General features: G+C 42.6%; 1 protein-coding gene across 1 annotated transcript in view; it reads left to right on the forward strand.

Moving 5' to 3' along the window:
* Nucleotides 1–27,493, forward strand: part of HMGCR (3-hydroxy-3-methylglutaryl-CoA reductase) — a 1,147,080-nt gene that overhangs the window by 254,657 nt on the left and 864,930 nt on the right. Inside the window, exon 5 of the mRNA XM_044064441.1 lies at nt 27,146–27,230. Within this exon, the coding sequence (XP_043920376.1) occupies nt 27,146–27,230 (85 nt within the window). The remainder of the gene's footprint in view (nt 1–27,145; nt 27,231–27,493) is intronic.

A 27,493-nucleotide genomic window follows, 5' to 3' on the forward strand; every position in this document is an offset into this window, starting at 1 on the left:
TCTATCTTGACAGAATGAAAGACATTCGAAAATCAACTGTTTGTTACCTTTTCCAGTGTGAAGTTGGGTAAGGCAGTCAGCAAGGTAACTGGCTAAATGGGTGAAAGACTGCATTTCATTAATTTATTTATGATGAGAATAAGTTAACCTTGCCTAAGCCCGTAAAAGCACCTTCTACAAGATCTATAGCCACCTCGTCAATTTTTCAATATAGAGCTTCAATGGATGATATATGTGCAGCAGCTACTTGGGCTTCTCCCCATACCTTTATTACTCATTACAAAATGGACTTGGTTTCTAGGAGAAGATTGTCATTTGGTTTAATGATGCTCAGGAATATCCTTCCATGAGTCCACACAAGATTTTAGGTAACTGGGGACTCTGCAGATTGACAAAATCGGATAAAGAAGTTATGTACTTACTGTAATGTTCCATCTGTGTTATCTGTCTTCATTTATCCTTGACTGTCCGACCTACAAAGATTTTTTGGGGGAGCGGATTATATATCCCTGAAATATTCAGACTTTTTCAAGCACAGTAGATATGGCTTCCATCTGGGATTCCTTTATTTATATATATATATATATATATATATATATATATATATATATATATATATATATATATATATATAAATATGTATATAGATATAGGTGTGTGTGTGTTTGTATATAGGTTTATATAGTTTTCTGCAAACTCAGTCTTGTTAAAGTAATGGATGAGTTGGTTCCAATATCGGAACCAAACCCATTTGTTAAGCATAATGAAGATAGACAACACAGATGGAATGCTATGGCAGGTACATAACTTCTTTTTAATTCCAATCCTACCCTTTCTAATAAGGATGGGAAAATTATTGCTAGGTATGAGGAAAATGTATATTCTTCAACTTTGATCTTCAGAATTTTGAATTGTCAGGCTCATATGTTACAGTTTGTTCTGACAAATTCTGAAGTTTTGAGGAAAGTTTTGTCAGCATTTTCTTTTTGTGAAGAAAACTTGGCTTTAAAGAATTTATTCTGTTGCATAGGTCACTACTCATTGTTTGTAGTGTTTGTATTACTTTGTTGATACTTCTTCAGGAGCTATGGCCACTGGTTCTATTTTAAGGAGGTTTGCTTAGCTGCATTCTCAGACTCTCCAAGATGATGTACGGAATGAGATTTTAAGTTCTCCTTTGTGTAGAGATTTAGTGTTTGGTCCTCTGTTGCATTGGTGATCAAAAAGTGTGATGAAAAGGGCAAGCTGATCCAAGGAATTATTAAAAATGAAGGCTATGAAATTGTAGCATTTTTAGGGTTATAGCAAGAAGGTGCAGTTTTTATACTTACTTTTATCCTCACTTTTTTAAATTTACATTGTTTAATTAATTTTTGTATACTTATTGTTTATTAACATCTTTGTTTTACTATTTTCTTTGAAGGGTATGTGCCTTTAAATGTCTGGAATCAATTAAGTTGTTTAGTTTCCTTAATTGATTTATATTAAGATTACTCTCTATAAGAACATATTTTTGTGGCATTATTTATTCTGATGAAGTCCTATCATAGGACGAAAGTGCTTCATAAATGATTTTGGTGATACTAGCCGACTGTGACCACATCTTCCTACATTTTTTACCTTCTGTTACTAAATTCAGGAGACTGCTACAGCAGTGCTACAGGTCACCAGATATTCTTTAAAATGTGGGTATGATGCATTGGATGCATCATGCAGAGAGGCTGCAACTGGCTCAGGCATTTGCAAACATGCCTGGCTGCAGACATAACCTCTTTCAGACCAGGTGAAGGCCATACCTCTGGATGCCCCACTAGACAGAGTTCCGTTTTGAACCCCCAGCTGAAAAGGTATTCAAGAAGCTGGCCAGAAAAGGAAAACAAAAACAGTGAAGGAATGTTGCTTTTCACCTACAACACAATATAACAGAAACAACCCTTCCAATCCGTGGTCTTTACCCTCTAAACAGGACAAGGGAAGGCCTCCTCAAGTTAAGAGATGCAGGCAGTCTAAGAGGTGGCAACCTGAACAAACCAAGATACCAGAAGCTCCAAGGAACTTGCTCTTTACTGAGAACAACTGCAGTTATGTTCAACATTTGACCCCCTCTTCATCTACCTACCCTCTCCCCCAGCCCTTAGGCAGGGAGACTCCTCTCCTTTCTGCATCAGTGGAATCTCATCACCAAAGACCAGCTAGCCATCCTGAAGGAGCCAAGGGAACCTACCACCAGAAAATCTATATTTAGCAAAATGGAAAAGATTTTTAATTTTGTGCCACACCAGGAGCACCAGTCCTCCTCAGGCAGACATTAATTTAGTCCTGGAATATCTTTCAGGTTTTTCTTTAGCTAGGGTCTTTCTTACTCGAATATTAAGATGCTTACTTGTGCCATCTCAGCTTGCCTTTCCTGTTCCCCACCTATCTATTCCCACCCCATCTAAAGCTATTCTTGAAAGGGGTTATTCACTTAAGGCCCCCAGAAAGATCCTGGTCCCTACTAGGTTCCCAATTATGTGCTACAAACACTCACCTTGCCCCCCTTGGAGCCAGCAGCATCTGTCTATCTACAGATGCTCTCTTGGAAGACAATCTCACTAATAGGAGCTGCAAGGTCTTGCGTGCAGAGACTTTCACTGTCTTTCAAAGGGATAGGATAACTCTTAGAATTAACTCATTATTCATGCTGAAGGTAGAATCAGAACTTTCTTTAAACCAAACCATCTATGTTCCAGTCTTCTTTTCTAATCCACAGAACAAAGCAATGGCAGATCTGGTTAATACCTAGAGAGGACAACAAAAAAAAAACAGGCGAGCAGAGTAATTGGTGGCTTTCACAGAGGGGGAAAAGGGACAGGCCTGTCTCCAAATAAACCATTTCCAAATGGATAGCCAGTTGCATTAAGTTCTGTTACACTCACCATGGCAAACTTCTACTTGGCTCTGTCAAAACCCTTTCTACTGGGTACATGAGAGCTACCACCTTCCTCGAAGGACTTCCTACTTAGGCCGTACTAGAAGCTGCCACTTGGAACTCAAGGCACACATTTACTAAGCACTAGGCATTGCTTCCAGGGCTAGAGCAGGGTTTGCTACTGCCATACTGCAAAATCAGCTTTCCCTGGGCCCAACAGATTACTTTCCACCTAACCTGTAGCTTTGGAAGTCTTCTCAAAAATTAGTGCAGCGACATTGACTATGAAGAACATAGTACAGTTGTGTTACACTTACCATAATTGTAGATGTTCAAGTGGATCATTGTTGCAGTAAGTCATGCTTCAACCCCTCTACCTGTTGACTTCTTAAACCCTTGATGGGAGCAAGGGAGAGTGGGCTTCCTGCAGAAAGCTCCATGATTTATTATCATCATTATCCCCTCTTTTCCTTCCATTGGCTCATACTTACATTCTCAAACATGGACATCTGGGAAGGTTACTACATGCCTAGAAAGACATGTATATGGTGCCAAAGAACACCCTTCTTGTACCCTTACATCTCGGTGTCTGTTTTCCAAAGTCCATTGGCTAGGGATGATGCAAAGATTCTGGAAATCTGGCCAGTCACTGGCTTCTGCATAGCAGGAAGACCCAAGAGTCAGTACTGCAACATTGATCTACTCGAACATCTACAATTAACAGTAAGTGTGACACAACTCTACTATATTCACTATTATCACTTCTGCTGTATAAATTGTTGTCTGTGCGAACTAGCTGAGGGCAGATGTCTACCCTTCAGGCATGACTAAGTAGTTTTGCTTATGTCACCACTGAGCTGAGCTCCTCCTTGCCAGACATCTGTCCAAAATATGGATGTAAAGAAGGAGCTGTTCACGCCATTTTTATTTTTTCACACTTTGTACAATCTTTAGAAAAGAAGACCTTGCTGAATAAAGGTAGAGTAGAATCTTCAGGCTTTTCAAAAGTGAGACATATCATTGCAAGACATTTTCAAAAAGCTAGAATAAAAGGGCAAACAGTTTGAAACTGGTAACACAGTTGTGTGACTTGCTGATTCCTATAAGTAATAGAAACTATCCACCCAAACAATGGCCTTTCTACAGAAAGCAAACCAGAGCGAGCCAATTCAGTTGGAAGAAAGATTTTTTTAAAACACTTTTATTAAATTATCACTTGTAATATATGCAATCTTACATTTATGTAAAAGAAAAGAACCTGTATTAACTTTTTCACACTTACAAGCGTACATTATGTATATTCTTTTGTATACTAATCATAAATTCAACATTACATAAATTAGTAAATTTCTAACTTTCCTTAAACCTTGTACCATCTCCAAAACATTTGATGCATGTGTTGTTCCCACAATTTCCATTTTTTTCTATGTAATTTGCACTTACCATTTTCTAAAGTTCCCATTCCAGATGTTCTTCATGTTTCACTGTTGCAGTCATCACATTTGGGTTATCTGCTTGCAGTAGCCCTCAGTCGGCCTGATTATCAAAGTCTTGGGATCCTGCGTCGGTTGCTGTCTCATCTTCCATGACGTCAGGCAGTTAGGGGTATAAAGCATGCAGCCGATGCCATTACATCAGTCTTTCTTGCCGTGTGGTGCCCGAAGCAGAAGCGGTTCGCAAGTGCCGGTCGGGCGACTCCTGAAATTTTCGTTTTCGAGTTTCAGATCCAAAGTCCTCAACTAAGCTAAGTACCCCATTGGGGAACCTTTTTCTTGCTCTAAACAGATGTCAGTAAAAGTTAACAATTGTATTTCTTGTTGAAAGCAAATATGTCAAAGTTTTTCATTCATACTACATTCCTTGCTTAGGCCCATACCACGACGCACATCGCTGTCAGTTTTGTGCCTTATTCAAACCTTGTACTATTTGTCGTCTGTTCATTTACGCATCTAAATATTTTGGTACTCTGTTCAGTTATCCAGAAATGGCTTCGGTAAGCCACCTGACTACCAACATTCTGAAAAAAACGCAAAGATAAAAACAGAGACAGACCGCACAGGTCCAAAGCTGCCGACGACGCTTCTCCTAAGCTAGTCGCCAGTTGGCCAGTACTCAGTGAGGCGCTTTTGCAGCCCCTGATACCTGCTACTTCAGATTTGCAGGCCTCTACTGAGACCCATTCAGAGTCCGGTATGCCGCGAGATGCTTCTTCGACTGTGGAACCTGCGGATGTCTCTACCTTGGATGGGTCCGGAACCGCTGTGCAGGAACCGGCTTCTGAGGGTGTATTCAGGCCTACTGACTTTCATATTAAACCAACGCCATCTTCTTCTTCAAGGTGTAAAACTCGATCCATGCCTAGAAAACTGACGCCCAGACCACATGGTCAGGCCCCTATGCCTAAAAAAGAAATAAGAATGGCTGAAGACCTCATTACTCTAATCAGGGGAAGCCACCTTTCCCCCTCGAGACCTAGGACTGATTTTCCTTTTGATTCTTCTGATCAGGATTCTGAAATTTCTGTTTTCTCTGATGACCAGGATTTGCCCTTATCTACCTATGAGGATTCTGATGCAGAGGACTCCATTGCCTCTGCTTCCCCTCCAGAGGATTTCTCTTTTGGTGAAACCTTGCATACCCTTAGGGAGCATTTTCGCTGGGAAAGCCAGGATTACTCTGACTCCAAAAAGAGGCTTAGGGAATTCTTACTCCTGCCTCAACACAGGCCTTTAGCTATCCCTCCTGTACTGGACATTGTAGATGATGCCTTCTCGGAATCTAGCCTGGCCACTGAGTCTTTACCTCCAGCTTCCAGAAAACCTGATAGTATTATAGAGTATCTGACTCTCACAAGTTCCTCTTTAAAAATCTTACTGTGGATCCTGAGACCATTTCACAGGGGCCCAAGGGCATTAAGGCTACTACTGCCGAAAATCCTACCCCCTCTGATAGAGATTCCAGGGTGCTGGATAGATGGGGTAAGAAGGTATACACTTTTGCAACCTTGGACATTAGGGCCTTAAACTGCCAGTTTCATATGTTAAAGTATCAGCAGCATATTATTGGATTGCTTAAACAGAAAATTATGGTGATTCCTGACTGTGCTGAAAATAAAGATTTACAGGATTTAATGCATTCTGCTGAACAAGTTGGAAAACATACTTTGCAATGTGGTTTTGATTCATTAGAGGCATCTTGCAGGGCTGCTGTCACTGGTTCTGTACTTAGAAGGCATGCTTGGCTTAAGAAGCAATCTTTGCTAGATCATGTTAAAGCTAAATTACTGGATGCTCCCTTTAACCAAGACCGCCTGTTTGGCAACAAAGCAGAAGAAGTACTTAAAAAGATGGAGGAAAAAGCTAAATCTATGCAGACCGTTAAAGATTTCCTACAAGTACAGCCTCCCAGATTTAGTAGGCATTGGCCGTTTAAGAATTGGTCCTTTTCTGCCTCTTCCAGGCCTTCTCAGTCCAAACCCAGAACCAGCAGAACACCCAGGCTTCAGTCCCAAGATACTCATAGCCCTAAGCAGTGGGGGACCCCCATTTCCAAAGCAGGGAGTAGTAAGACTCCCCCCTATGGTAAACTGTCTCAATGACTTAACTTTACACCTTCCAAGCCCTGCTCAACTGACTGTTCCTTTAGGGGGGAAAATTGCCCGGCATGCAAAAAATTGGGAACTCATTACTCAAGACAAATGGGTTTTAAATATAGTTTCCCAAGGATAAAGATTCCACTTCCACTCCTTACCAACTTCAAATGGTTGTCCAGACCTACCCCCAAATCAGTGGTCAGAGGCTCAAAAGCAAGTTCTCTCTCTTTTAAGCATTAGGGCTATTCAACCTGTCCCAGCAGAACAATGGGGGCAAGGTTTCTACTCAAGACTTTTCCTGGTACCCAGAAAAGACGATTTGTGGCGCCCTATCCTGGACCTGTCTTATCCTAAACACTTTTTTAGTAATCCCAAAATTCAAGATGCTAACTCTTCATCAGCTGCTTCCCATGCTAGGCAAAGATGCCTGGTTGGCAACACTAGATTTAAAGGAAGCCTACCTGCACATCCCAATAAGGGAATCTTGCAGAAGATGCCTACGCTTCAGAGCAGGCTGCATGCCCTTTGGCTTATCTGCTGCGCCCAGGGTATTCAAAAAGTGCCTAGCTCCAGTCATTGCATTTTGCAGGCAAAGAAATATTCAAATATACCCATACCTGGACAATTGTCTAATTTAGGCAGAAAGCCAGGACATACTATTAAATCATCTGGCATTTGTAAAGAAATTGCTAACTTCTCTGGGGTACACCATAAATGAAAATAAATCGCATCTTGTACCCTGCCAAAAAATTGTATTCCTGGGAGAAAGCTTGAATACTACTTCCCAGAGGGCCTACCTCATGCCAGACAAACAAATTCAATTGACAGTCTACTTCAAACGTCTGGCCACAAAGACCCAGCTATCTGCAAGGGAAATACTGCAAACCCTGGGGTTCATGGCCTCTTGCATTCTACTAATTCCATATGCAAGACTGCATATGAGCAAAGTACAATGGTATCTAAAAAGCTTATGGTGTCAACATTCTCGGGATCTAGAATCAATGATTCTTATCATACCTTGTCTACAGATAGAGTTCCTTTGGTGGGTAGAGGCCTGCCACCAAAACAAGGGACTGCCATTCACTCTACCTCCTGCCGCCCAAACCCTAATAACAGACACATCAGATTATGCATGGGGGGCTCACTTGGCAGGGCAGTGCATTCAAGGCAAATGGAACCCAAATCAAATGCAATTGCATATCAATCAAAAAGAAGTGTTAGCTGTACAGAATGCTCTGACAGCCTTCAAGGGCCACATTCTTCGAGGACAATTATTGGTAAAGACGGACAACACCACTGTTATATGGTACATAAACAAGCGGGGGGGGCACTCATACCCTCTCTGCAGACTAGCCATGGCTCTGTGGAACACAGCCTTGAGCTACCAAGTGCACCTACAGGCTCAATTCCTGCCAGGAAAGCTAAATACACTGGCAGACGACCTAAGCAGAAATCTCATGGATCCACACAAGTGGAAACTGGAACCAAAGATATTCAGTTGAGAAACAAACAGGGGAGCCCAGAGATAGACATGTTTGCCTCCCCCCAGCACTACCAATTGGACAAATTCAGCAGAAGGACTCCTCACAAACAAGTTTGGAAAGTGGATGCCCTGTCCTTCAACTGGACAAACCTATCAGTTTATGCCTTCCCCCTTTGCCTCTCCTCTCCAAGGTACTACTGAAGATCAAACAGGACAAACCAAGGACAATACTGATTGCACTAGACTGGCCACGCCAACACTGTTACCCCCTTTTGCACAGTGTGTCACTGCAGGCACCATGGCACCTGCCTCAGACCCCTGCCCTGCTGTCCCAGCAGGAGGGCCAGATTCTGCACCCACAACTTCAAACCCTGAACTTGGCAGCCTGGCTAATTACCTGATCTCTTCTTTACCATCCCTCAGTAGGCAAGTGATGGATGTCATTCTGGAGGCAAGGAGGCCTAGTACTAGAAAATCTTATGCTGACAAATGGAAAAGATTCTGTTCTTGGAGCCAAACTCGGGATGGGCACAGCTGCGCCCAATTTACTTCAGATTCTTCAATACTTAACTGAAATGCATCACAAGGGCCTTTCCTTTTCCTCCATCAAAATTCATGCCTCAGCCATTTCAGCTCATTACAGTACAGAACCACCTCTCTTCTCTCATCCACTGCTGAAGCAGTTCCTCAGAGGGGCCAAAAACTCAAGACCACACAGGAGAGCCCCTACTCCAGCCTGGGACCTTAACTTTGTTTTGGAAAAGCACAGTCTACCTCCCTTTAAGCCAGCTGCAAATGCAGAGTTGAAATTCCTTTCTTGGAAAACAGCCTTCCTTCTAGCCATCACTTCAGCAAGAAGGGTGTCTGAATTACAGGCCCTCATGGCAGTGGAGCCTTTCATCATCTTTCATGCTGACAGGGTGTCCCTTAGGACCGATCCCTCCTTCATGCCCAAGGTGGTATCCAGTGTGGCCCTTAATCAGTCCATTCATTTGCCAACCTTCTTTTCTAATCCACAGAACAAAGGGGAATGAATACTGCACTCCTTGGATGTGCACAGACAACTTAGATTTTACTTGGACAGGACTAAGCCTGTCAGGAAATTTGAACAGCTGCTGGTTGCAATTGCTGCAGGGGCAGAGGAGAAGGCCATTTCAAAGCAAACCATTTCTGAATGGATAGGTCATTGCATTTATTTCTGTTATAACCATCATGGAAAACCCACCCCACAGGGGATAAGACCACATTCAAACAGGGCTGCATCTACCTCTACAGCCTTTCTCAGAGGTGTCCCTATGAAGGACATCCTAGAAGCTGCTACCTGGAGTTCTGTACATACCTTCACCAAGCATTACCATTTGCCAATTTTTTCTAAATCCAGAGCTGGCTTTGCCACTGCAGTCTTGCAGGGCCTTATAGCTGGTCCTAATACTATCTAATTTCCTCCTCCCATCCTTAGCTTTGGGAATCTACCCAAATGTGATGACTGCAACAGTGAAACATGAAGAACATAGTACAGTTGTGTACACTTACCATAAATGTAGATGTTCGAGTGTATTCACTGTTGCAGTCCTAGTTACCCTCCCTCCAGCCCCCTGACTTCTATTGGCTATACTTCTATTCTTGTTTACTATGCTTAAAGCATTTTGGTGTATTTGATTTTTTGTTAGAGGGGTAAGCTTGTGTATATAATTGCTTCCCATTTTGGGGGCACCTGACATCTGGGGCAAGAAAAACTGATTTAATGGCGTTGGCTGCATGCTTTATACCCCTGACTACCTGACTTCATGGAAGATGAGACAGCAACCAACGCAGGACCCAAAACTTTGATAATCAGGCTGACTGAGGGTTACTGCAAGCAGATAACCCAAATGTGATGACTGCAACAGTGAATACACTCTAACATCTATATTTATGGTAAGTGTACACAACTGTACTTTCCTTTGGTGGGCAGAGGCTTGCTACCACAACAAGGGACTCCCTTTCACTCTATCCTCTGCCACCCAAACCCTAACAGACGCATCAGACTATGCATTGGGGGCTCACGTGGCAGGGCAGTGCATTCAGGTCAGATGGAACCAGAGACAGATGCACCTGCATATCAATCAAAAAGAAATGTTAGCTGTACAGAATACTCTGACAGCCTTCTAAGACTGTATTCTTCCAGGACAACTGTTAGTAAAGACAGACAACACCACAGTTATGTGGTACATAAACAAGTAGGGGGGAACCCACTCATACTCTCTCTGCAGACTAGCCATGGCTCTGTGGAACACAGCCTTGAGCTACCAAGTACACCTAGAAGCTCAATTCCTTCCAGGCAAATTAATTCACTGGCAGATAACTTAAGCAGAAATCTCATGGACCCACACGAATGAAAACTAGAACCCAAAATATTCAGCCTCTTGAGGAACAAATGGGGGACTCCAGAGATAGACATGTTTGCCTCCCCTCTGAACTACCAGTTGAACAAATTCTGCACAAGAACGCCCCACAGTCAAGCTTGGAAAGTGGATGTCCTGTCCTTTACCTGAGAAAACCTCTCAGTTTATGCCTTTCCTCCCTCTGCCTCTCCTCTCAAGAGTCATAACAGTACCTGTTAAGAGACTTGAGTGCATACGTGATATGATGCATTCTAGCACCTGACAAGCAACTTACTGTGACTTTCTCCTTGTCTAGTCTTTTGAGGGGCACATCTGTGCATCTCACGATAAAGTCTCCTACTAAAGATCAAACAGGACAAACCAAGGACAATACTGATTGCACCAAACTGGCCATGCTAGCACTGGTGTACCCCATCTTGTGCAGTATGACACTGCTGCAACCATGGCATTTGCATCAGACCCCTTCCCTGCTGTCCCAGCAGGTGGGCCAGATTCTGCACCCTTCGCTTCAAACCCTGAACCTTGCAGCCTGGCTAACTCCTTGAGCTCTCATCCTCTAGCAGGTGCTGGATGTCATTCTGGAGGTAAGGTGGCCTAGTACTAGAAAATCCTATGCTGAAAAGATACTGTTCCTGGAGCCAGGCTTAGGGGATGGGCACAATAGTGCCCAGCTTACCTCATATTCTACAGTACTTAACAGAAATGCTCCACAAGGGCCTATCCTTCTTGTCAATTAAAATTCATGCCTCTGACATTTCAGCACATCATAATACTGAGTCACCCCTCTTCTCTCACCCCTTGCTAAAACAATTCCTTAGAACGGCCAAAAAATTAAGACCCTCCCCCCCAAGGAGTGCTCCCACTCCAGCCTGGGAACTTAACTTTGTATTGGAGAAGCTCACTCTTCCCCCCTTTGAGCCAGCTGCAACAGCCTACCTTCTAGCCATCACTTCAGCAAGAAGAGTGTCTGAATTACAGGCCGTCATGGCAGTGGAACCCTTCATTATCTTCCATGCGGACAAGGTTTCCCTCAGGACTAATCCTTCCTTAATGCCCAAGGTGGTGTCTAGTGTGGCCCTAAATCAGTCCATTCATTTGCCTACTTTTTTCTGTAATCCACAAAACAAAGGGGAACGAATACTGCACTCTCTGGACGTGCACAGACACTGGATAGGACTAAGCCTCTCAGAAAATCTGAACAGCTGCTAGTTGGCTTTGCTGTAGGGGCAGAGGGGAAGGTCATTTCAAAGCAAACCATTTTCAAATGGATAGCCCATTGCATTCATTTCTGCTACAAGCACCATGGAAAACCTACCCTACTGGGGATAAGATCACATTCCACCAGGGCTGCATCTACCTCTGCTGCTTTTCTCAGAGAAGTCCCTACCAGGGACATCCTAGAAGCTGCTAGCTGTAGCTGTCTACATACCTTCACCAAGCATTACCCCATGCCTATATTTTCTAAATTCAGAGCTGGATTTGCCACTGCAGTCTTGCAGGGCTTAAAAGCTGGCCCTAATGCTCTTTAACTTCATCTTCCCTTCCTTAGCTTTGGGAATCAACCCACATGTGATGACTGCAACAGTAAAACACGAAGAACATAATACAGTTGTGTACATTTACCATAAATGTAGATGTTCGAGTGTATTCACTGTTGCAGTCCTGGTTACCCTCCCTCCAGCCCCCTGACTTTCCTTCTTGTTTGGTATATTTATTTTTTCTGGTGTATTTGCTTTTTGATGGGGGTGTACCATACCATATAATTGCTTCCTATTGTGGGGGCACCTGACATCTGGGGCAAGAAAAAATGATGTAATGGCATCTGCATGTTTTATACCCCTGACAACCTGACGTCATGGAAGAAGAGACATCATCCTACACAAAAATCTGAAGACTCTTGTATTCAGGCCGGCTGAGGGCTACCTGCAGGCAGATAACCCAAATGTGATGACTGCAACAGTGAATACACTCGAACATCTACATTTATGGTAAGTGTACACTACTATAATTTATTCTTACTAGGGGTAATATATAATGGTCACCCGTGGGATAGGTAAGGCCAGTCTGACAACACTCAGGATAGGTTATTTCAAGCACCAAAAGAGAAATTTACTAGACCTAAAATGGACCGCATCGGCAGCTAGCCTAGTACTTGTCTGTGAGCCTGTGATGCCAGAGGAAGAACCAGCACCCAACACTGGTTGATGTACCAGCAGTTCTCCAGTATCTCTAAACTGTTTGAGACTGTCCTAGCTTACGCCACCATTCAGGATGAAGGCTATTACTATATAGTGCTTTTTACAAAACATTCACATGTTATGTCTGACTTCCTACCATTGGATCCCCCTGTTGACATCTAGACTGCCAGTGATATGATTCCTAGAGGGCATCCTCCACTTCAGGCCTTCCAGGTGGAATTTGGTCTTAGCATGGGTCCTGAAATAGATATTAGAAGGCTAACTTTGCCACTTTTTTCAACTGGTGACATTTTTAAACCTGACATTTTTTATTTTAACATTAGCACTCCTTATTACTGTCCCTTCTGTCAAAAGGGCATCAGAGCTTCAGGCCTTAATGTGTAAAGAGCTTTATCTTGGATTCCACAAAGGTAGGATGTCCCTGCCCACTCACCTTACATTCATAACTACATGAGTACATAAGTATATCACAACCAAACTGTGCAGCTACCTCTTTTTTCCTCAATACTTCAGAACAAGAGAAAATGTTATAGCTCTAAATTATTCACAGACAACTATGATATTATCCAGACCAAACCAAAGTTAATAAAAAATCAGAGCAAATTATTTGCTTCCTCTTTTACTGAGACCAAGCTAAGGCTAGTTGTTTCTGGGCACTCTTCCTTCAAATGAATAGCACATTGCATCAAATTTTGTTTCAAGACCAGTGGAAAGTTTCTACAGAAAAGGATCCGGCCCTATTTTACTAGCAGTAAAGCAAGTACTGCTGCTTTTTAGGGAGGGATTATTGGCTGGGATATTTTAGAAGCAGCCACGTGGTCTTCGACTCATTCTTCAGGAAAACTGTAAAGGTTGGATATGGCCCCCAGCTCAAGACCAGGGTTTGCCTGTGCCTTCCTGAAAGGCACAATCTCCTCCTTTGCTGTCCAGTAGTCCACTTCCCTACTTCTGGCTGTAGCACAAGCAGCTTTAGAAATCATCTGTACAGGATTAACTGCAGCAGTCATGCACACAGAGAACATAGTACAGTTGTATGGTCAAATTATTATAGGGCACATTCAAGTGTGGTAAGTGTTAGTCTGGTTTCTCTCTCTCCTCTTCTAATCTCTAGTGTAGGTTAATTAGGGCTGAAGTGGGTACACATTTCCTCTCTCCCTTCATTGTTACTTGTACTGTCCCTAGTCCCTGTCTTCGTTTTGGGCAGATGTCCTGACTAAAATCACTGTTGCAGTATTCCTGACGTATGGCTTGTTGCCACTGACTTCCGACCAGGGTAGCAAAGCTTAAACTTTAGTAGGTCAAATGTCTGATGCATGACTTCAGCTTGTTTGTGTTTGGGTATGAAAGTGGACGTACAAGTGTGGATCTGTCCCTTGTCCCCCTCTTCATCTTGTGCAGGCATCCTTACTGAAATCACTGTTGCAATATTCCTATTATATGAGTTGTCACCACTAATGTCCGGCTGGGGTACCAAAGCTTTACCTTCCCTAGGTCAAATGTCTGATTCATGACTTCAGCTTGTATGTGTTGAGGTATAAATGAGGATGTATAAGTGTGGATCATCAGACTCTCACTGCCAGCCTGAGCTCAGGTTGTGCATTCATCAGACTGTTCTTTGTTTGCTCATTGGTACTTTTGCTGTGTTCGTTTATCCAGATAAGTGCTCCATGGGGGAACCTTCCTTTTTATCTTATGAATTTTTGTTAAAGTTGTAGATATCAGCTAGGATGGGCAAATGCGAGTGTGGTAGGCAGATTACATACAAGGACTTGCATACCAAATGTGTCTTAAATATTTGGTGCAGTCCAAGATGGCTGAATCCATACTCCTTGGACGCGCTTCTGCTGCTGAAGAAAAAACTTGAGATGACTCAAATGGATCCGCAGTCCAATGTTTCTGACTCCGACGTACCCTCTAAGGTTATAGACCCCACAGTAAGTCAGGTTACTTCACAATTGCCTACTATAGAGACCCGGCCAAACACCAGTATAGCTCCTGAGGCCTTACGGTTTGCCAATATGTCCAAGGAACCATATTCCATCATTTCTGAAGGAATATATGGCATCCATCAGTTTGTAGTTAGGGAGGAAGTCTCTGGCTGTCTTCTAGAGGTCAGGCATGGTTTAGAATCTCTGCATTTCATCAAGGTGGACATCACTCCTGAGAAGAAAAAACAGAAGACTAAGCGTGTGGCCTCCTTTTCCTCAGCAGCTTGAGAGAAGGACTAGATGGAATCCTCACAAGGGTTGTCGAAAGCTATTATGTCTTTAAAACCTCCCTCCTTCAGGTCTCCTCGACCTCAGGCTACTCCTCTTAAACATACCCTAGTTTCCTCTTCCTCTGATGAGGAACAGGACTGTGACTCCGACCATTCTCTGGACTATTCTTCTCAGCTGCATTCTCCAGGGCAAATGTCTTCTGACGAAGGGGACTCCTGACACCTGATTCCCCTATTGAGGAACCTTCTTTTGGTGAGACTATACAGAACATGACAAAACACTTAGATTTACAATCCATGCAGATCTCTGATGTTCAGAAGAGATATATTACATGGGTAGACCTGACCTTTCTGCAGTAACTTTCCAAGACACCTTTCAGTCCACCTCTTCTGTGCCTAATTCTCAGCCACCAGAGGTCAGGCAGTTTTACTAAGTCCCTGATGACCTTAAATATCTATATAGGATCCCAGTGGCACGCCCCTCTAGAGTATCTTTCTCTCTCGCTCTCTGTCCTCTCAGATAAGCCATCTAAACTTCTGCCTAGTGCTGATGTCCTACCAAATGGCAAAAATAGTAGGTCTGCTACCCTTGCCAATGGGGCAGTTCATTACCAGACTTAAATGACAGTGTGTGTGATCTCTGTTCTTAACTCCTTAAACAGAGTTATCTTGGATCATCTTACAGCAGACACTAAGCATCAGATGCAGACCTTGCTTTCTTAGGGCACTCATATTGCCAAACTCAGCATTAAAGTGCAACTGCAATGCTGTGGGTGCTTCTTCTAGGGCAGCTGTCGCTGGATCTGTTATCTACAGATATGCATGGCTTCACAGTCAGCCTATACTTGAGGATATTAAATCAAAATTTCTAGAGTAGTCTTTAGAAAAAGACTCACTGTTTGGCCCTCAGGCAGCCAGTCTCTTCAAAACTCTGCAAGATCAAGGGAAGGGCTAAAGACAAATACTACTTTCCTCAGTTCATAGATACCTTGGAAACTACACAACAAAATCTACCCCCTTTATTAGAAGGGATCCTAGGACAGTTCAGAAACAAAGGAAGACCCCTATGAGGAGATACTCTGAAAACTCCCAAAGGAACTTCCAGCTGACAGGCCTCTCTTTGGAGCCAAAAACCTGTGATTACCCCTGCAGCATCCCTTCACCTGTCCTCAGCCCCATTATCCCTCTTTCTCAAAGGCTGTCACTCTCTCTGGCCAGGTGAGAAGCCATTACCACAGACAAGGTGATTGTCTTCATCATCCGGGATGGTTGTGCCATGCCCTGGGAAAATATCCTCCCTGAGAGACATGCCAATGCCACTACCCCCTCAAAACCAAATATCCCTGATGACTCCCATTATTCAAGGCCTCTTGAAGCAGGGTACTGTTGAGCATGTCCCAAAAAGAATTCATAGGAAAAGGGTTTTATTCCAGGATTTTTCTAGTCTCAAGAAGAGAAGGGGCAGTGGAGGCCATCCTAGATCTGTATATTCTGAGCACTTAATTGAAGAAACCAGTTTTCAAAATACGCTGTCTTCAGATTCTACCTTTCATCCTCCCATAGGCTTTCTTAGTGTCATTATAGCTCAAGGATGCCTACCTTCACATTCCCCTTTGTTGCTCTTGCAGGAGATTTTTCATGTTTTTTTTCTTTCTCTCTCTCTCCTTGCATTTTCAGTTTACTACTCTGCCTTTTCTTTACACAGCCCCAAAAGCGTTCACAAAGTGCCTGTAGTAGCTTTCTGTTGAACTCGAGGAATTCAAATTTCCGCTACCTGGATGACCTTCTGATCCAGGCTTTTTCGCAAGAAATTCTTCTTCAGCATCTTCAATTCACCCACCATCTTCTGACAGGTCCGGGTTTCACTATAAGCTACAAAAGAAAATCACACATGGTTCCTACACTGTAGCTGGTGTTTCTGGGATGCAGACTGGGCACAAAAGAAATGCATGCCTTCCTTCCTTAGTAGAAGGTTCTCACTCTGCCCATTTACTTTTCAGTACTTCTCCTCTGCATCTCATAGCTCTGCAAAGGAGATGTAAGGAGTTTGGGATTCATGGCAAAAATCCAGTGGTACCTAAGTCTGTGTGGTCCCTGTACTGCCACCCCTCAGACACCCTAATCCTCCTTGTCTCAAGAAGGAGGAGCTTATTTGGTGGAGGGGACAGGTTACCTTTCACACTTCCTACTCCTCTTCAGCAGGTTCACACTGATGCCTCAGAAGAGGCTTGAGGGACATGGACAGAATCATAGTGCAGGGAAAATGGCAACCCTATTTCCTGAAAGAACACATCCTGAAGGAAATGATGGCTGCTCTGCAGGCTGTTCAGATCTTTGCCCACCTTTGGAGACCAGGACCACTCCAAGTGTATACAGCCAAAACCACAGTCATGTAGTACATAAGCAGGGAGGCACCATGTTTTACCAATTGTGCAGGCTAGCGTAGGAGGTGCAGAATTTAGTAAGACAAGTGAACATCACACACTCATACCCATGTACATCCCTTCTCAGGATAACATGATAGCAGATTGCTTAAGTTGCTCTCTGGGGGACACCAGCAAGTTGACTTTGAATTGAAAGGTCTTCCACAAGATCACACTTCCTTCTGGCACTCCTCAGACAGACTTCTTTTCTTCACCAAGCAACCATCAGCTCCCCCACTTCTGCATCAGGGATCCTTGTCCCACAGCTTGGAGGACAGATGCTTACTCTTTCCAGTGGACAGGGAGGTTCCTCTATGCCTTTCCTCTTCTGTCTTTTTTCCAAGGATTCTTCTCAAGGCACAAAAAGAATTGCCCAAATTCCTCTTATTGGCTCCATTTCGGCTGAGACATTGGTTTGCCATGTTATTTTACCTGGTGAAGGGATGTTACAGGACAATTTCTCTATGGCCAAACCTAATAATTCAGCAAAAATGACTGCTATTCCACCTGACTCTTCCTTTCCTCAACTTAACCCTATGGATGATAGGATTTTAATCCCTGAAAGACAACTTTTCACTGAAGAGGTTGTACAAGTCCTGCAACCGACTAGGAAATGCACTGCTAGAAAGTCTTACACTACGAAGTGGAAAAGGTTTTCCTTCTGATGCTGTAAACATTGTCCTGTGCAAACTTCTTTAAACAGGATTAGTCTGTTCATCCATAACAGCTTACTTGTCTGCTATCACTGCCTGCTTCCCTCTTAGCCTTCCATTTGTGACTAGGCTGGAGTTCAAGCTTTTCCTCAGGGAAGTTCTGCTTCTTAACCCCCCCCCCCCCAGGAAACTCATCTCTCCCTCTTGGGATCTTAATTTTGTGTTAAAAAAGCTTACTGTTCCTCCCTTTGAACCAACCTCATCCGCTTCTCTAAAATTCACTACTTGGAAAACCATCCTCCTCTTGGCCCTCACCTCTGCTAGGAGGGTGTACAAGCTGCCATGGCCATTCCCCCTTTTTTATCTTCCTTAAAACCTGGGTAACTCTCAGTGCAAACCCATCCTTCATAACTAAGGAAGTGAATGAGGTTTCTCTCAGTCAAGCCATTCATCTTCCTTCCCAATCCCCAAAATGGTGAAAAGGGTCTTACATTTTCTAGACATTCACAGGCATTGGAGATTTTACATGGACAAAACTAAATCATTCAAAAAGACTGACCAGCTGTTTGTATCCTTTATGTCCCCTAAGCTGGGACAGCCGGTCTCCAAACAAACTATTGCAGCCTGGATTTCAAAAGCTATCTCTTTCTGTTACTTGCATCATGGTAAAACCTTGCTTTGCTTGCCCTAAAGCACCTTCCACTAAGGCAGTTGCCTTCTCAGGAGCTTAGCCTAGTGAAGGTAAAGCTTTGGTACTCTGGCCATATATCAGCAGTGCCAACTTATAGGTCAGGAATACTGCAACAATAATGAGTAAGACATCTGTTATGGTACATTCTTACAGGATCAGATCACTTTTTCCCAGTGACCTTGGTGTTAAGTTCATAGGGTGATACTAGGCTATTGGCCCAGATGCCCATATAAGCCTAGCCAAGAATTTCACCCATGTTCCCTCAAAGTCAACACCTGTTTCCCCTGTCCATCAGGGACACAGGTGGGATCCCAGGGGTGTATTTTCTGTTTCCCATCCAGTCATCCAGGTTCCTCTTAGAGGACTAGAGAGGTACTCTGCTTGACATGGAGAGGGAGTCTATTCCACAGACGGGGGAGTCTTTAGAACACAAATCTATCCCACCAACAAGTTCTATTAATGTCACAGACCAGGTTAAGGACTTGCGTGTGGGTTGCCCAAGTGGAGTTTGTCTTACGGATATGCAGCAACTCCATCAAGGCTGGGTCTGAAATGGCCTTGTATGTCAGACACAGGTCACCTCTGAGCAGTATGTATGAGACTAAGTAAAGGGACAGGCTTTTAGCATAGCTGTATAGAATAGGTGTTTGAGTCACTGGTTTTTCCTGGTCAGGAACCTATGTGGTCTTTCCAACTGCTGCATGTGCTTGGCAAGGTACATACCGAAGGGGGAATTGTACTCGATAATGGGTCTGATAATGGAGGAGTACAGGGATGTTATGACCTCTTTGTTCCTAGATGAAATGCCCTTATTTATGAGGTGGGCCATGTAGAAAGTCTTCCGTACAACAGAGGCAACGTGGTGGTCAAAAGTCAAGTTGCTATCAACCTGGGTGCCCAAGTCCCTCAGAACTAATTGCATGCTTAGTACATTATTATTAATGTGATAATTTGTGGGGACACCATTTTTCCCAAAGGAGATAATGATGCATTTCTTGGCATTCAGTTTGAGGCCATGCTTCTGGCACCAGTCATTAGTTTGGGCAAGGTCCTCTTGGAGGATGTTCATATTACTTGGGGAATTTAAGACAGCACCCAGCTTGCAGTCATCTGCAAACTTGGTTAGCCACAGACCACTGGTTTTGGCTTGCACCTCAGAAAAGTATATCCCAAACAGTAGAGGCCCCAAGACTGATCCTTGGGGTACACCACTCGTTATGGGTCTACTACTAGAGTTGGCTTCCACTACGTTGACTGAGTGGGCTCTATCAGTGAGCCAGTTAGCTGCCCATTTGGTAGCATATGGGTTGATGCCTAGCTGGGAGAATTTTCTATTATGCCCGAGTGGGGAATAGTGTCAAAGGCTTAGGCTAGGTCAAGGTAGGCAGTGTGCACCGTCTTCCCCTCGTCCATGGCTTTGGTGACTGTTTCGAAGAAGTCGACCAAGTTTAACAGGTGTGATCTCCCTTTGACAAAACCAAACTGTGTGGGGTAAAGCGTTTGAAGGTTGCCAATGTCCTTGTTTATAAGGTCCATGATAATGTATTCCATGGCCTTGCAGATCAGGCTAGTTAGGCTGATGGACCTGTAATTGCCTGGGTCAGTGGACGCTCCACCTTTGTGTAGAGGAATGACAGTGGCTATCCTCCATTCAGCTGGGATGAAGCCAGTGCTCAGGCTTTGGTTGAATAGGGTGTCTAATGGAGCTGAGAGTTCATGCCTGAGTTCATGTAGGATACAGCCAGGGACATTATTGGGTCCCATGGAGACTGTATTCTTTGCCCCTGAGAGGGCATTACCTGCTCCCTGGTGACGTGGGGGGAGGCAGATGCTGGGGATGTCCTGGTTTCCTACTGGGGGGGACAGGGGGTTGAAGTTTTCACTGAACCTGTCTGCCAGCAGGTTGGCTATATCTATGACGTTTGTGTATGTGGCATTATTGACCACCACTTCAGAGCAGATTTGGGTGTTGCCTTTGAGATTGCAGACATATGTGAAGAAGGCCCTGTGACTGTCCTTGGTGGATGTGGCCAATTTGGACTTAAGTTAGCTTTAGAGGCTTTCACCAGTGACCTTATTTGCTTGTTCAGACAAAGGAGAGATTGCTTCCAACTTGGCACCTGCTCCTTCTTGGCCCTGGATAGCAATTTCTTCTTTTTATTATAAAGTTTGTTTATTGCTGCTGTCCACTAGACAGGTTTACTCTTCCTTGAGGAAGATTATTTGGTCCTATCAGGTATTGCCGAGTCCATGCAGCTATGTAGGTGCTGATCTAGCTTTTTGATGTAGGCTTGGACATTAGTGCTAGTTCCAACTGAAGGGACGGTGGCTGTGAAGCTGCTTATACCTGCTCTGAAGAGATTGTATGGAAAAGTTTTTTCATTTGATCCTGATTGGGGGGGGGGGGTCAGGGGAGATGGTGAATTCAAAAGTGGTCGCTTTATGGTCGAATCTTACCAAGGAGGATAATACTGTAGGAGGGCAACAGTGGCTACTCATGTTGGTTAGGAACAGGTCCAGGATATTTTCATCTCTCGTAGGAATGTCAACCAGCTGATCCAGTGCATTGGCATTGACTAGGTCGAGGAATCTCTGGGCATTCATGTTTGGGCTAGAATAGGTCTTCCACTCTATGATTGGGTAGTTAGTCACCCAGGATCAAGGTAGAGGGTTGAATCTTGATGGATTCAAGTATGCCTAGATAGACATACATAGGGTGTCCTGAGTCATGGTTGGGGGTCTGTAGCTAGCTATTATTTGAATAGGTGTTTTGTCAACAGTTAACTGCACTTTAAGTGTCTCCTGTGCGTTATACCGTTTCACCAGCCTGGAGGTGTGTATGTCTTCGATAAATATTAAAAGTCCACCTCCTTTGGCTTTGTAGCCCTCCATTTGGGGTCTGAAAGTATGGCAGGATGAGTAACCTGATAAGGTTGAGGTGCTCTCCACAGCTTTGAACCAGGTTTCAGTGACTGCACAAATGTCAGCATCCTCCAGGACAAGGAATGCTTGCAGTGAGTGCAGTTTCATGCCAAGACTCCTAGCTTTTAGCAGCATGACCTTTAAATTTTGTTTATAACAATTTTTCAGATTGGTAATTTTATGCTTATGACTTTGCCTAAAAAAGGCACTATGGGGTAGGCAAGAACCTTTGCCAGAAGCCTAAAACTCAGGGGAGACAGATGAAGGCCATCTCTGGCAAAAGCATCGTGGTCTCTTAGTCATGTCTTCCCAGGCTGTCAGGTACTGGATCCCATTGGAATGACACCAGAAACTAAGCCAATTGTTAGTCATTCTCTGTTTGTATTGCGGTATCATTCTGGGTGATGGTAGGATGCTGCTTAAGGCTAGGGACATACCTTCCCGGGGCACATATTCAGCGAGCTCAGTCATGTTTCTCTTCATATAGTCCAGAGAGGTACGTCTCAAGTCATTCACACCAACATGGACTGACAATACCTGTTAAGAGACTTGAGTGCATGCGTGATATGATGGATTCTAGCACCTGACAAGCAACTTACTGTGACTTTCTCCTTGTCTAGTCTTGTGAGGGGCACATCTGTGCATCTCACAATAAAGTCTCCTATGATTAGTATGTTGGGTTTGTTCTTGGGCCTTAGAGGCTGTGAAACACAGATGTGTATACTACAGTGGATATAAAAAGTGTACGCACCCCTGTTAAAATGCCAGGTTTTTGTGATATAAAAAAATGAGATAACAATAAATCATTTCAAAACTTTTCCCACCTTTAATGTGACGTATAACCTGTACAATTCAATTGAAAAACAAACAATCTGTTAGGGGAAAAAATATAAAAAATAAAAACAATACGCTGGTTGCATGAGTGTGCACACTCTTAAACTAACACTTTGTTGTGTGTGCACACCCTTAAACTAATACTTTGTTGAAGCACCTTTTAATTTAATTACAGCATTCAGTCTTCTTGGGTAGGAGTCTTATCAACATGGCACATCTTGACCTGGCAATATTTGTCCACTCTTCTTTGGAAAAGCACTCCAAATCTGTTGAGCATCTCTTGAGCACAGCCTTCTTCGGGTCACCCTACAGATTTAGGTCTGGACTCTGGCTGGGCCATTCCAAAACTTTAATTTTCTTCTGGTGAAGCCATTCTTTTGTTGATTTGGATGTATGCTTGGGGTCTTTGTTGTGTTGAAAGGTGAAATTCCTCTTCATCTTCAGCTTTCTAACAGACGCCTGAAGGTTTTGGGCCAAAAGTGACTGGTATTTGGAACTGTTCATAATTCCCTCCACCTTGACTAAAGCCGCAGTTCCAGCTGAAGAAAAGCAAGCCCAAATCATGATACTGCCACTACCATGCTTCGCTGTGGGGATGGTGTTCTTTTCGTGATGCAAAGTGTTGTTTTTGTGCCAAACGTATCTTTTGGAATTGTGGCCAAAAAGTTCAACCGTGGTTTCATCAGACCATAACACATTTTCCCACATGCTTTTGGGAGACTTAATGTTATTGTTTTGCAAATTTTAGCTGGGCCTAGATGTTTTTCTGTATAAGAAAAGGCTTCTGTCTTGCAACCCTACCCCATAGTCCAGACATATGGAGAATATGGGAGATTGTTGTCGCATGTTGTACATAACCAGTACTTGCCAAAAAGTTCTGCAGCTCCTTCAGTGTTGCTGTAGGTCTCTTGGCAGCCTCCCTGACCAGTTTTCATAGGTTCATAGGTAAGTACTAGGCTAACGGCCCTGGAGCCATTGCAAGCCTAGCCCAATAGTGTTCCCAGTTATCTGGCTTACCAGATGTTAGTTTCCTGTGCCCCTGTAAAGTGCCTATCCTGGTACTCAAACCATGAACTCCTGCATGCAAAGCTGGGACTGGAACCACTACACTATCTCATCTTGTCTTTTCATCAGTTTAGGAGGGAAGTCCACTTCTTTGCAATGTCACTGTTGTCCCATATTTTTCTCCACATTTGATGACTGTCTTCATTGTGTGTTCCATGGTGTATCCAATGCTGTGGAAAATTTATTGTACCCGTCTCCTGATTGATACCTTTCAACAATGAGATCCCTTTGATGCTTTGTAAGCTCTCTGCGAACCATGGCTTTTGCTGTAGCATTCAACTGAGTAAATGTCAGTGAAATTCTACTAGGACAGCTGAACTTTATTTGGGGTTAATCAGAGTCTCTTTAATTGATGGCAGGTGTGTACCCAAGAAGACTGAATGTTGTAATTAAATGAAAAGGTGCTTCAACAAAGTATTAGTTTAAGGGTGTACACACACACAACAAAGTATTAGTTTAAGGGTGTGCACACTTGATGCAACCAGCGTATTGTACGTTTTTTATGTTTTATATTTTTCCCCTAACAGATTTGTTTGTTTTTCATTTGAATTGTACAGGTTATAGATCCCATTAAAGGTGGGAAAAGTTTTGAAATGATTTATTCTGGTCCCTTTGTTTATATCACAAAAACATGGCATTTTAACGGGAGGGGGTGTACATTTTTTATATCCACTGTATGTGTGATGCTTGGTGCTGTGGGTTGTGATGTGCATGTGTGTTTTTGCTTCGGAGGTCTCTTTTGTTTAGGTATGTTTTTGTTGAGAACCCCCACATATGTAGGAGTGTGTTATACATATGTGGGTGGTGGACGTAGTGCTTGTGCAGACAACCTTCTCAGTGCCAGATGTACTGGCTTGTGACCGAGACAGCAAGGATTCTAGGTTCTTAATGTGATTGCATCTCTCACATTTTGTGTGCCTAAGTGGTGGTAGTAGTATAGGGTTGTCTGTGTACATAAGGCAGTTGCTACACTGTCTCAGGATGCCCATATCAACCAGACTAGCAAGAGAAACCATAGGAAATTGTCCATCCATGGTTATCAGAATCTGTGGAAGAGAGGTCAGAGATAGTAGAGTGGGTGCTATCCGAAGAGAGTACCTATAGGTGTGATTAGGGCTGGAAAAAATCAATACAGTAGCTGCAAGCAAGGGCCTCACTCACACAAGAGTGCTGATAAGGGAAAATGCAACTGAGATACCTTGCAAGGGTTAAAACAGCACAGTGGCAATGTGCAATAGGCAAACAAGCACAAACCTACACAAATGCTGGGTTTAAATTCCACAAAAACAAAAGTAAAATAGAAACACTGGAATTGACCAATCAACCCTTGTCCCTGAGGTCTTAGCTCAACACCCTATGCTAGACCAGTTCCAACTTACTCCCACTAAGTGCATGCAGGCCCTGGCCAACTCAAGATGGTGTAGCAGGAAACACAGGAATCACACAAACAGATCTGAATATAGCAAAACCTGTAACCAGACTATGCTAAAGATATTTAAACTCTGTTTAGGTCAATTTAACACAGGAGAACAGATACACACTTAAATATAACAGTAGCAAACAAGAACAAACTGATTTAAACAAATTAACCAATAAAAAAGCTCAAAACTGAGGCCTGTTCCAGCAGTCTTTAATCAGTTAAGTTCTAACTGCACACTCCTGCCACTGGGGTGCAGGGGAACCCTCTCCAAAAAAGATGGCCTGGATTAGTGCTCAAGTTATACAAACAAAGCTAAATTCAGCAGGTCTGAATCTAATCTATGCTTACAGCAAACAAGTTGCACCAATTTCAGAAAGAAACCGTTCAAATAAGCAGGCACAGTGAGCCTTTAATCAGCAATTCCCAGCTCAGAAGGGCAGAACCTACCCTCTCCTCCCACAAGAGTGCAGACCACAACCTTATTAATGTTAAAACAACTGCTCTGAAGCCCACGTGTTTGAGCCAAAAGGCTTAGAATAACAGTTACAATTTAATCAGGCTACTAACAAGCAGTAATAAATGCAGCGGAATAAATGCAATTGAGTACTTTTAAGAACAAGCAGCAAAAGCAAAATAAAGTAAGAAAAAACACAAATACAGTAAAAGCAGATGAATAAAGTGCAATTTTTAGGTTAAGTGGGAAGGGATGACTCACAATAATTTAAGGTTGAGAAACTAAGGGGGGGTGGGCTTTCCCATAGGATCTCTCTCTATTCAGTAGAATAAGCTGATGAGATGGGTCTGGGAGGAGTGTCCAAAATGAGATTTATAGTAGGGGCGGCAACTCTCAAAAGCCACCAAATTTAAGAACACAACAAGGACTAGGCGGGTGGGAGGGGGGAACTCTTAAAACTCCAACAGGACAAAACACTTAAAACAAAACTAATGTATTACTAAAATAAGATACAAAATAGAAGTGAATCAGACCTTTAAATAAGGAGCTTCAAATCAAAATTAAATGCAGAGATGAGTGATACTCAGAGCAATGCAAACCACACAAACACTTCAGCTAACTATAGATATTTCTAAATACAAGAGCAATACTGTCTCTCATCTCCTCCCACTAATTAACTGATGCTACTCACAGTTTGCAAAGGAATTCTTTGGTAACTTTTTTAATTTACCCAAGCCAAGCACTTTTAATGCTCAACAGAACAGAAAAAACAAAACAAAATGTAAAACTAGAATAAGATACAAAATAGAAACAATCAAACCTTAAATAAAGAACTTCATATCAAAATTAAATGCAGAGAAGAGTGATAGAGCAATGCAGACCACACAAACACTTAAGCAAACTACAAAAATTTCTAAATAAAAGAGCGATACTGTCTCTCAGCTCCTCCCACTAATTAACTGATGCTATTCACAGTTTGCAAATTAATTATTTGGTAACGTTTTAAACTGACCCTAGCCAAGAACTCTAAAACCCCAACAGACCAGAAAACTTAAAACAAAAGTAATACTAGAATAAGATACAAAATAGAAGTGATCAAACCTTAAAGAGCTTCAAATCAAAATTAAAAGAAAAGATGAGTGATATTCAGAGCAATGCAGATCCAAACACTTTCAAAATGTCATTAACTTGGAAGCTTGTGAAAATAAACTAAACTGAAAAAACACACATGAAGTTTCATATTTCCAATTTTAACATTAGTATGAGATGATGATATTTGGCATTAAGAGTCTCAGTGCCATGGAATAAACTTCCAAGAGGGATCAGAATGTCTGGTAATAGTTATAAGAAAAAGTGAAAAACCTGAGAAGGTGATTTAGTATTTGACCCTAAAGTGAAAGAGTCTGTGTTCCTCAGTGGTCTAGGACACTGATCACTGAAACAAAACTTATGAGTGTCAATTTAGTTAATTTACCCTACCACTATTGCAGTAGAGGTAAGAAAATACTAAAGGTGGTGCGGGTAGAATTCAGCTGTATACCAGGTACATGAATTTGTACAAGGTAAACCGACATCAGTCCTGTTGTGAAGAAGTCACACTGGAAAACGGACCTTAGCCTGTAGCAGTTTCCTACACTGGAGAATCCAAAAGTGATCACACTGAAACATCTAATGTTATGGCAAGTTGCCCATGGAAGTGTACTTTCCCTGCATATTGTAACACAAAGTTTTTTGTAAATTAATCTATGAACAATAATGAAAATGTACAGTTATTAATATTGCCAGATTTTATACTCTGTAATATTTGTAAGCTTAATATCAAGAGATTTTTCATAAGAGAGTTGCATCTTTTTCATTAAATATCAGTTCTCATCTTGTTTCATCTTTCATCTTGCAGTGAAGCCTTACCCTTTTTCCTTCTCTTGATTGACCTTTCCAGAGCTAGTGCACTTGCCAAATTTGCACTTAGTTCCAACTCACAGGTAAAGATTTTTTATGTTTTCAGCTGATTTTTGCTCTTGTATGCATATAAGTAAAAATGAGATCTGCAAAGGGTATTTAATACACTTTTTACATTTAATCTGTTTTCTGCAGTCTTGCAAATGCCCTGGAGTTATTCGATTAGTTATGTTTTTGTGATGGACATTTGCTGTTATACTGGCCCCTGATATATATATATATATATATTTATATATATATATATATATATATATATATATATATATTTATATATATATATGTGTGT

Source organism: Protopterus annectens, chromosome 2.part2, assembly GCF_019279795.1.
Source record: "Protopterus annectens isolate FY-2018-M chromosome 2.part2, PAN1.0, whole genome shotgun sequence".
Taxonomy (NCBI): Eukaryota; Metazoa; Chordata; order Ceratodontiformes; family Protopteridae; genus Protopterus; species Protopterus annectens.